At 38.5% G+C, this 15,037-nt stretch overlaps 1 protein-coding gene across 2 annotated transcripts in view; it reads right to left on the bottom strand.

Annotated features, from left to right (window-relative positions):
* mon2 (MON2 homolog, regulator of endosome-to-Golgi trafficking) overlaps positions 1–15,037 on the bottom strand; it is a 61,132-nt gene that overhangs the window by 26,922 nt on the left and 19,173 nt on the right. For both annotated transcript variants that reach the window (XM_059334598.1, XM_059334597.1), the window contains exons 4-14: positions 12,027–12,158; positions 9,847–9,976; positions 9,093–9,190; positions 8,553–8,678; positions 8,150–8,344; positions 7,617–7,741; positions 5,680–5,819; positions 4,878–5,031; positions 3,915–4,105; positions 2,324–2,405; positions 314–495 (exon numbers count right to left, since the gene is read on the bottom strand). In XM_059334598.1, the coding sequence (XP_059190581.1) occupies positions 314–495; positions 2,324–2,405; positions 3,915–4,105; positions 4,878–5,031; positions 5,680–5,819; positions 7,617–7,741; positions 8,150–8,344; positions 8,553–8,678; positions 9,093–9,190; positions 9,847–9,976; positions 12,027–12,158 (1,555 nt within the window). The remainder of the gene's footprint in view (positions 1–313; positions 496–2,323; positions 2,406–3,914; positions 4,106–4,877; positions 5,032–5,679; positions 5,820–7,616; positions 7,742–8,149; positions 8,345–8,552; positions 8,679–9,092; positions 9,191–9,846; positions 9,977–12,026; positions 12,159–15,037) is intronic.

A 15,037-nucleotide genomic window follows, 5' to 3' on the forward strand; every position in this document is an offset into this window, starting at 1 on the left:
GTAAAGCTGAGTTTAGCAGCGTGCACATCGAACCATAAGGGAGATAAGAAGAGCTCATTAGTTTAACATAAACACACACAACCAGAGGCCATCCTCAGGGTAGGAAAGGGGGATTTTAGCGTCGTGTGGAACAGTTACGTATTGCAATTTGTGATGCCAACATTAAAAGCAAGAACACAAAAACTCAGCCCCAAATGGTTTGCAGTATTATCCAGGTATTTGTGTGCAGGCAATTAAGAATTTGGGGCGACATCTTGTACAAATAAAGCACTAACAGGACACTGAGGTGGCTTTCTCCACGGAGTTGCTGTACCTTTGCTGGAGAGGTTGGCGGCGTTGCTGCTCAGAACAGTCAGGGCGTAGTGAGGCGGCAGAGAGGCCTTACAGATGGCTGTGATGAAGGCGTCACGGGGCGTCACCAGGCCCAGACGACCACACAGAGAGGCCATGGTCAGCTCGGCCTTTAGGATGTTCTCTGTGGCTGTCTCGTCGGTGCTAAAGTGATGGGACAAGAGGGAGAAAAAAAATAGAAATTGTGAAAAGGGGTTTTCCATTAAGGCTGGGTCCATTGACTTTATGTTAAATTAAAGGAAGATTATTATTACTCTGGAGAAAATAAGCAGAAAGTGTGTGATTTCTTAAGATCTAAGCTAAACCTTTACCTGGGGCTGTACTGAATTAAACTGTTTTTTTTAATTTGGTACTTCTATTGAAGTTTTTGAAAAATACTTTGAATGTCTCTCATTGTATTTTATATTTTTATTACATTATCAACCCCTTAAAAAAATAAAAATAAAAATAAAAATAATAATACGGAATAGTGAAAAAAACATTTTTGCTGTGAATATACATTTTTATATATTTATAAATTTTTATATACGTTTTGACTTCTAAACTTTAAAACGCTCTGGGCTCATTGGAAATGCTTGGCTCACGTGACTGTTACAACCCTGCAAATTGGACAAATAGGATAATAATAATTATAATATATACTAGTAATATTAGTGTAGCCTAATCCTTATTTGCAACTTTGCAGTAATACAGGGTTTAAACAGAATTAAATTGAATGTGAACATGACCAATAAAGCTTGGAACTGTTCGGTACAGCGCTATCTTTATGAGAGTTTTTATTCTCTCAGGCTAGCTGCCAGAGTTGTATACTAAACACTAAGTGGTATTTTATCTGACTTGGCCTGGACAGTACTAATCAAGCCATCTAGTTGCTTGTAAAAAAAAAATACTGATAAATCAACATCTGAATAAAGAACTATGAATCCATCTATTATCTATCCATTTCCTCTGAATAGAAGTGCTATAAAATCAGTAGAAGTCTAAGTGTACCTCCTGTCAGCCGCTGACATTTTCTTTTTTTTTGTAATTTACTTTTTATTGGTTTTTGAAATGAACAAACAAACAATCAACATGAAGACCTATAGACAAATACAGAAAATATCAAAGAAAAAAGTAAAAGTGTACAAAAGGGGATTGGAAAACACCCAAAAATAAATGAATAAATAAAATAAAATAAAAAGGGGAAAGGTACAAAGAAATGAAAGTATTCTGATCGTCCAATCTGAGATTACCTGAAATCCGTTTTATGGTAGAGACATATGTAATCCATTTTTGCCAATTTTCAATAAATACCTCTTTTTGTGTTCTTAAATTGAAAGTAATTCTTTCCATTACAAAGATACTGTACACAATATCAATCCATTCATCTGCACTAGGTGCCTCCCTCTTCAGCCATTTCTTTGTTATTGATTTCTTACAGGCCACCAACAATATCCTAAGTAAATATGTATCTTTTTTCCTCCACTCCAGTTCCTCTAGATCCACTAAATATAACAAATTGAAACAAAAAGTTATTTTTGTTGAAAACACAGTCTCTAGAATTTGATGTACGCTCAACCAAAATGGGGTCACAACAGGGCAACACCAGAATATATGATATAATAGTGATTCCCCTCTTTGCTTCGACAACATCTCCAACATTCTGTCTGGTTGGAATATGACCTCTTTTGATATGGAGTGCAGAAATAGCGAATGAGATTTTTCCATGAATATTCTCTCCAAAGTGGAGAATTTGTTGTTTTCCATTGTTGTTTGAAAATTTCCTTCCAGTTCTCCTGTGAGATTATGATGTTGCCTTCAGTTCAGCCACTGACATTTTCAAACAGGAATTATGATTTCCTATAAGACAATTCATTCTCTCCTGCTTAATTCCGACATGTGGACATCCAACATGACTGCTGACTGCAAAAGAGCAGTTCATTAAAAAAAAAAGAAAAAAAAAAAAAAAAAAAGGCTGAGATATTCACTTTACCTGGCGTCTAGGAGCAGGGACAGAGCAGCCAGCAGACCACACCAGCAGGCACTGACCATCTCCTCCCACACCAGGTGGGCTCCTGAGACACAGACACAAAGGCACGCTGAGTTTATTATTTCACTTTGGTATCACTTGGAAACAAAACATGCTTAGACATTTTGAAAATCTTATTTGAAAAGATGAAGACATACTGGCACAATACTCGCCACCAGGGGTCATAAAAGTGCTGCCACCCAGAATCCTAATGGGCTTTGCAATGATGCAGTAAAACACAAACTGCAAACAAACCTGTAAAAATGCTTTGTTCTTTCCCCTTTGAAATGTTGCTTTTGAGTTTGTGGCACCTCTTTAATCTCACTTATCTCTTTATAGTCAATCTAATTGGTTTATATTATAGCTGTCTATCGATTAAAATCCTTAATCACAATTCAAATCATGATTTTCCATTGTTAATCAAAGAAAAACACAAATTGTCTATCTGTAAAAATTAAATGGGAGATGCTGCTAATAGTGTTGTCAATTCACAATGTGTTCATAAAACTGGAGTTAGGTTCTTTAACTATTATTTCCCAATACTAGTCGAAATAAAGCGTGAGGTATCTGTGATTTCTGAGAGAAGTCCAGTAATCTCCGGTGAGTGTAACCTTCGTATTGGTGTCCCATCCACACCGCTACTTGTGTGGTTTTCATACGAGTTGCATATCTCTGACACAGTGGATATTATATGCTGACTGTCATTCTCTACAATTTTTGCTTCTACAAACTAGATCAGGGGAGGGCAACCTTAACTAACTAAAGAGCCACTGTTGACCAAAAAAAAGAGAGAAAATCGCAGAATGGAGCCACAAACCTTATATTGAGCCTAAAATTAAAATTAAACAGCCTAATAAGTCTAAATTAGCCTACCAACATTATTAATAGTCATATTGAGCATTTATTAATATGATTTTGAAACTAGTCTATCTAGGGGAACTCAAAACTAAACTCAAAGTTGGCAAAACTTAAAGGTTAAGGCGCCGGGCCGGAGACTTTCGTAAGCTATGAAGGACATTTTAGTTGACTTAAATGTCAAAACTTTTTTAATATGCTGTAAAAAAGCTATACAATTTTACAATTGAAGAATACAAATAGTTTTTGGTCTACACCATTGATAAGTGAAAATTTAAATGTAAAAATATATACATAATTTTTTTGTCTCAGCCAAGGGGAGCCCCTGCAGGCGGCCTAAAGAGCCACATGAGGCTCTGGAGCCACAGGTTGACCACCCCTGAACTAGATGTTTTGGAGCTAACAGGAATGTGTGCTTTTTGCTAGAAAATGCTATTTAACACTAGATGCAATTTGTTGGTAACTCAGTTCAAATCAACGGAAAAGTTGTCAAACGGGCTGGCAGGGCTTCTTGTTATAAATAACTTTCCTCATACATTGCTTTGCTAGTTGCTTTTGGGCAAAATGTTTATCATAGCGCAATCTGTAATAATGTGTCAAAACAATTAGTAGAATTAAAACAACTCTTTGATAAGACATTGTAATTGTATTAACTTTGACAGCCCTTGTTTATTTCCTCTGCCCCTTCTTCCCCTCTCACCAGGTTGTGGCTGCCACTCCTCGTCAGGATGAGTCTCCCTGAACTCAGCAGCTGCCTCCTCCTCCGCAGCCAATTCTCTTTCAATCATAGAGGTGATGCCCCGCACCAGGTCCAGTAGGGCACTGAAGGCCACAGACATGGCGTAGCCCTCTGGGATGGACGGGGGCTCCACCTTGTCCAACATCTCGAGACTACGGGATGAAAAAAAGGGACAGAGCAGATGAGAAGGAGGTTAAATTGTGTTTGTGTGTTCTGCTGTGAACTCAATTCTCAATTCTTTTGTAAAAAACATGATTTTATTTTGTTGTCCTTGATTTGTTTTTGTTTTTTGTTGTTGTTTTTTGTAACCGAAATAAAGCATTAATTCATTCATTCATTCAATTGTGGCCTAGGATGTATTTGTATAAATCCCTTGTTGTTTTGAGAGTCACATGTTCAGTCCCAGGTATCCAGACTATCTTTTTATTAATAAGTACCCTGTGTTTAAGACACTAAAAGCAACAAATGTATGTGCCTAAGAAGAAAAGTCAGCCTCCAAAACCTCCAGCAAGAATCCTAATTACATTACCATTAAAAAGGGAAATTTAGACGACTCATGCTTTATAACAGGAAAGCCTCTAGCTAATTTCATTTTCTATATTTCAAACCTTCTTTCCCACAAAACAGCAAAGACGAATGACAACAGCATTTTAAGTCCTCAAGCCTTTGATCTGCGTTACTATGAATCCCTGTTTTTTAATGCTGAATCGTTTAGCACTGCTTGCAGGATACAGCTAACTTAACAGTGGCGCTACAAGCTTATATTTATGCCATTTAGCAGGACAGCGTTGGTAATACCTACAACCGTTTTATTGTTTGGTGTGTATGTGTGTTACAGGAATTATTCACTGTGTGTTCACTTGAGTGAAATAAAAGGGAGTCAGAAAGGAGAACTGTTGAAGTTTGTGTAGTAACAGTACTTACTATGTGGCCTTGGCGCTGCCCTGGACACTAACAGTCATAAGGGGGATCCAAGTACCGCGGTATTCAAACGCAGCCTGGGTGGTCAGGTTGCCGCTGACCCCTCCTGTCCCTGGGCCGCCCTGTGCTGCACCCTGGGCCCCCGAACCTGAGCCCCCTGGACAGGAAATCAGAGTGTTATGGAGGAAGAGTGGATAGAAAGAAGGCTGACAAAAACTTTTTCAAATGCATCTCAATGAATGTCATGTCATCATAAACATTTGACATCTACAAAACTTTATGGACACGAGAAACTGAAAATGCATTAACGTTCATACTAATTGTAAAATAAAAAGACAATAATTTCAAATGTACAGTACAGGCCAAAAGTTTGGACACGCCTTCTCATTCAATGCGTTTCCTTTATTTTCATGACTATTGACATTGTAAATTCATCAAAACTATTAATGAACACATGTGGAATTATGTACTTAACAAAAAAGTGTGAAATAACTGAAAACATGTCTTATATTCTAGTAAGCAAAGGGTGGTTACTTTGAGGAATCTAAAATACAAGACATGTTTTCAGTTATTTCACACTTTTTCTGTTAAGTACATAATTCCACGTGTTCATTCATAGTTTTGATGCCTTCAGTGAGAATCTACAATGTAAATAGTCATGAAAAAAAAGAAAAACGCATTGAATGAGAAGGTGTGTCCAAACTTTTGGCCTGTACTGTATTAGTAATACATTGATTCTGTACAACAGTTTAATACAGCTCATAATGAATATGTGGTTATTATTAACAATAATCAGAGAACTGACCAGCAGGTGCATTAACAGCAGCGGTGTTGCCAGCGTTTGGGACAATGAAGAGGGACTGGATGAAGGAGCCTAGGGCGTTCACAATGTCTCTGAATACCTTAGTGGAGTGCTGCTTCATGTCATATGACTGGCAGAACGAACTGAAAAAAGAAAAGCACAGCATTTTGACAAGCAAGAAAGGAAACAACAAGAAACTGGTCATTTGGGTGCTGACAGTGCAGAACTACACTGTGTAAAAAACATTGTAGGCCATCTCAGACCCTCAGACGCAGCTCTGTGCGGTCAACTTTAATCAGACTGAGCTTGCTATCAGGTATAGTAAAACTATACTATACTAAGTTAAATATATTTACTATATAGAGCCAAATCACAACAGAACCAAACTGTAGTTTTGCACATGTTTTTTGCACATGTATATTTGCACACCTGTTTATGTATTTACACACCTATATATTTGCACACTTGCTGTAACTGTTATCTATGAGTAACAGCTACTAATGCACATGGACCATCCATTCCACTTCCTCTATACTAGGCTATGTATTGTGGGCTCATGTTCTGTATAGGTGGAATATGTATGTATACATGTGTTGTGTTGTGTTGTGTTGTGTTGTGTTGTGTTGTGTTGTGTTGTGTTGTGTTGTGTTGTGTTGTGTTGTGTTGTGTTGTGTTGTGTTGTGTTGTGCTGTGTGTATGTTGGCTGCTGGAACACCTAAATTTCTCTGCTGGGATAAATAAAGTATTTCTTATCTTATCTTATCTTCTCTTCTTAGAAGTCATTTAAGGTTGCCTTTTCTGATAGAACAGGTTTAAATCTTGCCTTTTATTTAAAAAACTAGATAGCCTTATATTATATTATATGTTATTTATCTTATTAACACGATGACATGTCATTTCTGTCTACATGGTTGCGCGTTATTCTTGTTTGTTCTCTGTATTGCGCCCGGTGCGCGCTCACACACGTGCGCCATGGTTTCCCATGAATTACCTAGACTGGTGTGGCACGTCATACTGTAATTTGCCACGCTAATATCACATTTCAAGCTACTTAAAGTATATTTACACTTTTCAGGGCGGCTGTGGCTCAGTTGGTAGAGTCGGTTGGCCCCCAACCGAAGGGTTGGTGGTTCGATCCCTGACCGTCACGGCCTACATGCCGAAGTATCCTTGAGCAAGATACTGAACCCCAAAATGCTCCCGATGCTGCGTTCATCGGTGTGTGAATGAATTCCCAATGGTGGCAGGTGGGACCGTTTAGGGTAGCCTCTGCCACCAGTATGAATGTGTGTGTGAAAGGGTGAATGAGCGCAGTCTGTAGTGTAAATCGCTTTGAGTGGTCGCAAAGCGACTAGAAAAGTGCTATATAAGTGCAGGTCCATTTATCATGATATAAAGTTATTCTCAGCAGTGTGTCTGTCATTCCCCCGACCCACCTCTCCATCCTACTCCGAGACATGCGTGGGCATTCAGTTCTCTGTTTCTAAACAATTCCCGCATGATAGAGAAACATGCCTACCTGTGTGTATCACTACCGCCCCCACATCATCTCTCCGTGTCAAACTAAATACTATCAACCCGTTCAGGTCTGTTAGAGATCCAAACACACTGTTGCATTATGCTGTTCGTTAGCCGTGAGCTAACATTAGCTCACAATGAAAGTTGTTTTAATCACAAAAAGATTCAATACCACGGTATCGCCCGACTGTAAAAAAAATGTTGTGTGAGGTTTTTGCTCACGTTTAGCTCTCAAAGTGCAAAAGATTGATGCATTTTACTTAAAAATATGCAATTTTTTTCTCCCAGGCCCGTCATAAAAATATGCCCTCTGCAGCTGTGGCATATCAGCTAAAATGTAGCAGTAATAATGACAGTTTTAAAGTTATGAGACTCATTAATTCAAATGTGCAGCTGGCTTTGTGGAGCTTAATGTTGCTTACCGTAATAAATGTGGCTGCACACATAGCCTATGGACTGATTCCACAGCCACTGCTCTCAGCCACTGTGGCTTCTCCCCGTCCAAAAACTTCACCAGCAGAGACAAGAAGATCTCACACTCAGTCACCTGAAAAACAAACACACTGCAATCAGATCGCGGCAGACGTTTGGCAAGCTCTAACCTGCAACTGGAAGGAAGCTGGTCTCTCGCAAAATCCCTGAATCCCTTCGAGCTTTGATGAATCTATTCTGTGGCTCCTGACAGATGGGCTAAGGACACATTTCCATTTCAATAATTGATACTGTGGAATATAACTACATAAAAACAGCTCCATTGGTTAATTGCTTGGATGTAGCTAAGCTCATTAAAGTGCCTGAAGCAGAACTAAGACAAAACTACGACGCAAATCCAATGCTAATCAGACCAGATCAGTTAAGAGCATCAGCTCTGTGCTGGAGAAAATCCCTGACTCGTAAAGCATCCATCAGGCAAAAGTTCTGACCGCTCGACCGTCACTGCAGACTGGTCCCTTACCAGTAAGCTGTAGAAGTGCTTGATGAGGACGGAGACCACGCGCAGCAGCCTCATGCAGATGGGGAAGTACGGTTTCTCAACGGGTGCCGGTGAGGCGGCGCTGCTGCTGCCCTGCCGGAACTTGATGTTGGGGGAGAAGAGCTTGATGACGAGGGGACAAACTCGTTCCTTCAACAGGAAGCTGAACTCTTGGTGCTGGGCAGGAAACAGAGAGAGATGGACTACCGTTAAAGAATATTTGTGTCCCTGCATTGAGCTGCATCATCTCTGATGTTAAGATGGACATAAAATCTGCAGAAACTTAACAAAAAGACTAGTTTTGTTCATGAGTATGAAGGGGTTTTACATTTGTGCTACCTGTAAATTCTCTTTCATAATATTAGCCGTGTAAGGCTGCATGTACCTGCAGGAATACCCCGGGAAAATCATTAAGAACAGACTCCAGCAGCTCCAGGCCAAACGTCCGGGTCATTTCTGTCATCCCCACCAGCCAGTAGGGGGCATCAGCATTCACCAGCTGACACAAATCCTGCAGGGAGTTTCACAACAGCATTTTAAACAATTGAGTGCAATGTGCTACTCACATCCCAGTGGTTGCAACAGTGCTGTCACTGAGCTCTGCTGGAAGAATAAGAAATCACTGCAAAAAAAGTGCAGCGTGGGTGAGGAATGACAAGGGACTTTGAGACAAGGAGCCTTTGAAACACTTCTTGCAAATTTCACTTCATTGCAAAGATGAAAGCAATTTCTACCAACTTCAACTCAGTTTTCAGGTCAGTAATATCAGTAATGTCCAGTTCTGTGGACGACTTTGATTTCTTCTCTCTAGTCCACAATTGACAGGATCTTGACCCATGTTTTAAAGCCAACTTGGTCCAAAGGTTTCACCCTCAAAAGAGGGCAGAACAGTGTGTAGAAGGCTGCCGCCCCCTGGTGGACATACCTGGAACAGCATGTATGCATCTTTAGCACTGGGCCTCAGCGTGCTAACAGACCGCCTGTTGGTGTTTCCCTGGACAGGAGGAGGATGCTCTACAATGCCTGAAGGGGGGAGGGATACAATTTATACTTCAGGCAATTGGCAGAACAACAGTAAGAGAAGTGAATCAATTGGGTAAGTTTCAGTTCAGAGTATGAATGTTACTGATTAATCAATATTTAGAATCAATGACTGAATAATAAGCATTGAGCTTGACTTCCCATGAATCATGTACTCTACTCTCTATGTCGACACAGCACACAATGTCTCATGAACTGGTGCTTAGTGGAGACAAAGCCTGTGGACCCCTTGAAATTTGGGGGGCGGGAGGGGGGTTGTCTACCTATTTTTCATTATTATTATTATTATTATTTTAATTTATTATTATTATTTTTCCTTTTTCTTATTTTTCAACACTCAATATTGTTCATGTTTGTTTGGTAGTATTGCCATTGTTATTTATTTATTTATTTTTATTTTTTATTTTTTTTGGTTTGTTATGCTACACTAGCATTTTATCTTTGTTGCTGTTGCTATTATTGCCCAATTGATGCTTGCCACACCTGCTTGTTTGTTTGTTTTAAACTAAATGGAAAGAACAATAAAAAATTGATCACAAAAATGAATTAATTTCTATTTTTCCCATTAATGTTCCTACTTCCATCACTATATGAACTGGACTCCTCAGTTTCCTCTTGGAGGACCAACACCCTCTGACCTTTGAAACGCTCGTCCTCTGCCACCATCCTCTCAAACACCACAGTGACGACCTGTCTGACGGTGGCAGCTGCTGTGTTGTTGGTGATGTTGTCCTTGGTGAAGTGAAGACGGAAACACAGCACAATGGCCTGGGCAGGGATAAAACATAAACCTGTTATGCAGCATATGCAACCCTGAGTCTAACAAACGTTGGAACACGCTGTACAATGTTGATAAAAACAAGATAGATCATATCGTTAGCCTCATAGCATAATTGCCTAAGTCATTTTTTGGCCAAAAATGTATTGCATATGTTCTCAGCCTATCAGAACACTTGTTAGAGTCCAAAATCACTTTCTGCCTTAGTCATCTTTGTGACTTAGGCAAATTTGCAGCTACATATAAACCAAACTACATTATTTATATGTAAGAGAAAAATTGCCTTAGTCAGGGCATATTCTGTCTAAGTCACTTCTATCTGTTATGAAATCGATGTGTTTAATTTTTTATGCAAACTTGTTCACACTTCTATTTGAACTAACTGTTACAATATCAATTAAGAATACCAATGGGCTTACTAAAAGTTGTGTATTTTCTTGTTTCCCCGAAAACGTTCAAATATGACTTAGGCAAATATGCTATGAGGCTAACGATATTCAGAATGTAATCTACAGGGTGTCCATCAAATTTTTTCATCACATTGCATTTGTGTATTATCCTGTTGATGAAATAGGTAGTGGTAAATGAGACCATATAAAATGGCTACTCCTCAAGCGAAGGCACAATGTGTATCATAGTTTATTGAAACAAAATCAAGCACCGTCTTGATGTGCATCATGCAACTAATGGTGCCCATGTAGAGGTGTATTAAAAGAGGAAAAAAACTTCAATATTTACTCATTTTGTAATTACTTTCCACATATTTGTCTGTCCATTTGCTTTTGTAATACATTATTTTAAGTTGTAAAGAGACTTTATGTACAAACTGTATATGGACAAAAAAACATTTATCCGTTAAATACATTATAAAATATATTGTCTTTGTACAGTTTTCAATTGAATATAATGTCAAAAGCATTTGCATATTATTGCATTGCATGTTTCATTTATGTTTTAAACAACATCACAACGCTTTTGGAAACATGTTTGTATAAACTGAACCTTGATTAATTACTACAGCCATTGTGGTCTATCTTTATATTACGGATGCACTGTTATAGTGGGCAAACATCCGTATCGGCCAATATTCATCTTGTTGACTGCAATGAGCCAATAAGAAGACATTCATAGATGGCAGCTGTCGTTTTGTGCTGGCATAATGTTGTGTTATTTGTTACTTGGGATTAGATTTGGAACAAGAGAGTTCAGTTATTTTTGTTTTTTCAAAAATATTTTTTTTCTCTACCTGGCACGGAAGAAGTAATAAATAACAACAAAAAACTAAATAAGCCCTCCCCTACTTCATACAGTAGATGCGTCCTAATAGTTCCACTTTGCAATAGGTTGGTGTTTTGTGACATTTAACAAAATACTGTCTGAGAAAAAATTTGTCTTTTTTTGATGATGCTGCAAAAACTGCAGCGAGGATATATTTATTTATATTGAAAAATGACAGGCACAATTTAATAATAGCACCTAATTTGTTTCATAGCACCAACATTTTTATACTGCATATTCATATTTATTCTGCACTGGATTCTACTCTTTAATACATACTCCTTCTTAGACACTTTATTTTTTATTGTATTTTTATATTTTATTGCTTGAAGTATGCCTAAGTTGTTCTTTTTATTTAATTGTCTTATCATTGTCTTTGTGTGAAATGCTGCTTGGGATAAACACTGTCTGTCTGTCTGTCTGTCTGTCTGTCTGTCTGTCTGTCTGTCTGTCTGTCTGTCTGTCTGTCTGTCTGTCTGTCTGTCTGTCTGTCTGTCTGTCTGTCTGTCTGTCTGTCTGTCTGTCTGTCTGTCTGTCTGTCTGTCTGTCTGTCTGTCTGTCTGTCTGTCTGTCTGTCTGTCTGTCTGTCTGTCTGTCTGTCTGTCTGTCTGTCTGTCTGTCTGTCTGTCTGTCTGTCTGTCTGTCTGTCTGTCTGTCTGTCTGTCTGTCTGTCTGTCTGTCTGTCTGTCTGTAACACTGCATTATATGGGTACCTACATATCCAAACAGTTTTTGTAAAACAGGAGTGTGTTGTTCTTGTACCTTGGACAGTACTTCATCATGTACGACTGTGTTGGTGGTCAGCAGGACCAGGACCGTCTGGAGAAGCTTCAGCTCCTCCAAGCCGTTTTCCATCAGCTGCCACAACATGTTGATGATGTTCCCCGCAGCTGCCTGTCAATACACAAACACCTTTAATTGTTTAATTGACCTTCATAAATTCCCTGCATATTACTGAGCACCCACACACAAGTATTTGTAGCTCAACTCAAGAGGCAGTATGAGAGTTGTGACAGAAAAAGTCAAGTGAGAACTCAGCCTGAGGTCACACGACCCCGAATCAGAGACATGCACAAAACCACACACGTGTGGGAGCAGCTGGTGCTGCCTGCTTAGGGGTCACAACAGCAGAGAGTTCAATAACACCAGAGCTAGCTGCCAGTTAAAATCATGTCACTTGATGGTCACAGAAAGTGACAATGCATGTCCTTTCTTGGGTCAAGCTGTCCAAAATACAGCTAGTCTTCACGCAATCCCTCTGAGCTACAGTCACAGGAGGACTCTTATTTCAAAAAAGAAAAGAGAGAAAAAAGAAACATTTACATTTCCAATCCCAGATGAGTTTTTGTTATTAATCGATAACCAATATGGCGGCTGAAATAGTGATTTTTGATTAGCCGGAATGAAAACAGACCTTTTTTCATGTGGATCATGCACATATTTTCACTACTCTGTAAATGTAGCCAGACAGCAATATTTAACATTGTTATACATTACACAAACAATTACCGGTAATTACATTGTCAGCCAATTCTTTAAATGACTGAGAAAATAAGGAATAGGAATAAAAGAAATAGCTAATTAAACGTCATTACAGTTCAGTTTCAGCCAATTGCTGACTAAAAAAAATAAATAGCTCACATCATTTCAATCACTTTCTGCATCATATGTCATTTCCAATCCCTGATGAGTTTTTGTTCACAAATTAAACTTTAAAACATGTTATATATATATTAATTAATAATTTAATCTATGAAATATTTAAATTCCAAGAAATTAAATCTTAACATTTGAGAGGCTGGAACCAGCATATGTTTGGTATTTTAGCTTGATTAATGAGTTTATATGATTATCAAATTGTTGGCTTATTTATTTTATGTTTAAAACTATTTGTTTCAACTCCCTGACCTTTGGCCTGTATGTACCATGATCCACTATACTCTTCATTGTTCTTGCTTTTCTTTTTATTTTCTGTTCTATTGTGTTTTCAACGACACGTTTCCTCTCTCAGTAATTACTCCTCCTGCTCATTCTGGCCATGAAAGCCAACCTGCCAAAGGCACTAAATATGGAAATTAGCCGTTGGCTATAATCTTGCATATTTACATGTATATGTTCATTAATATGTATTTCCCCTGTTTTAACCCTTTGATGCACAACATATTGCCATCCCTTCTAATGCACAACATGGGTCAAAAATTACTCGCATTCATTTCCCATGTTATTTAATGCTTGCTGTGTGTTTCTGTGCACTATCTTTTGATACCAGCCTATTTTACGATTGAATATTCCAAGTATTCTTTAAATATCTTGTTTTTGATAACAACTGGTCATTATTTCCATTTTGCCTCTCATACTTTATGAAGAAAAAAAGTTTTTGTATTATTACATAGCTAACTACTTGGCTAAGTAGCTTGCTAAGTGAACTACTTAGCCAAGAAGTTAGCTCAGTAGTTAGTTTAGCAAGCTTCTTAGCTAAATACGTAGCCAAGAAGTTAGCTAAGTAGTTAGCTTAGCAAGCTACTTAGCTAAATACTTAGCCAAGAAGTTAGCTAAGTAGTTAGCTTAGCAGGCAACTTAGCTAAAAAATGGATATGGGTCATTTTTCACCCATGTCGTGCTTTAGAAGGGTAGTGACACATCATTTTTATTTAAAAATAATAATAAAGGAAAACAAACTGATTGAGGAAAACCTGGAATAATGAATGATAAAAATAATTTATTGCAAAGATATAGAACATAAAAACTCACACATATCAGGTCACTTTAGACCCATGTTGTGAGGGTTAGAGGGTTAAATAAATAAACTCAAACTCTTGTTAGTGCACGATTTGCAGGGGAAATTATTCTTTCCCAAATATTTCTACAAGGGTCTGGAAGCAGCTGGTTCAGGATTTATTTTAATGGTAATGAATGAATGAATGAATTAATTAATTAATGTTATTTAGTGTCATTGAATCATGCAACTACAACCTTGTTTGCTGACACATACAACTATGTAGGTGTGGTTCAGGAGCGTACACTCATCGTTAGCAGTGTTTACTTTGCAGAGGTTAATACACCGATTTGGTAATGTTGACAGTCATGGACACCTCTGAATGTCTGCATAGGTTTGCCATCAGTAAGAGGCAATTCAGTGTCTTTCCTATTATGCCATTTTCATCCCCAAGGAAACCAAAAGACATCGAGGAGCACCACGTTCTCTCTACATAGCGACGTATCTGACTAGGTTTCCTCCAGTGACAGCGTAAGAATCAATAGTGAGGCTTTTGTCTTGTGAAGCCCTCAGGTGGCATTTAAAACTCTGCAGTTCAGAGTTGCTGATGAGGTGGAGCGCTGCTGGCAGAGGAAAATAGAGGCGATACGATGTTCAACGGAACAGAAAATGTCCGTGTGTTGTAGGATTTGTTAAGTATCTTAGATGTCCTAGGAGGAGTTCAAGTTATTTGTTGGGTGCAACAGTTCGATAACAGCCACTCAAAGTCTTTCTTTGTCAGAGGGCAGAAAAAGAAGAAGAAACAAACAAAGACAAAATGCTGTCTTCTAAAACTGCCAACAGGCTGAGATATTCTGCCTCACACTCTCACGTTGAGCTGCCCTTGAACAAGACACTCAGCCACCTCCCACTCGAGGAGGCCGCGCTATAATTGTGGTAATTGCAGTTAATATCTTTAAGGTGTGAAAATATGCAACAGTACGGACTGACGTGGATGAGTGTTGAAATGATTAGTTGACAGTTGACACAAAATAAATAAACAATTTTGATAATCATG

This window comes from Centropristis striata, chromosome 6 (genome assembly GCF_030273125.1).
Source record: "Centropristis striata isolate RG_2023a ecotype Rhode Island chromosome 6, C.striata_1.0, whole genome shotgun sequence".
Taxonomy (NCBI): Eukaryota; Metazoa; Chordata; class Actinopteri; order Perciformes; family Serranidae; genus Centropristis; species Centropristis striata.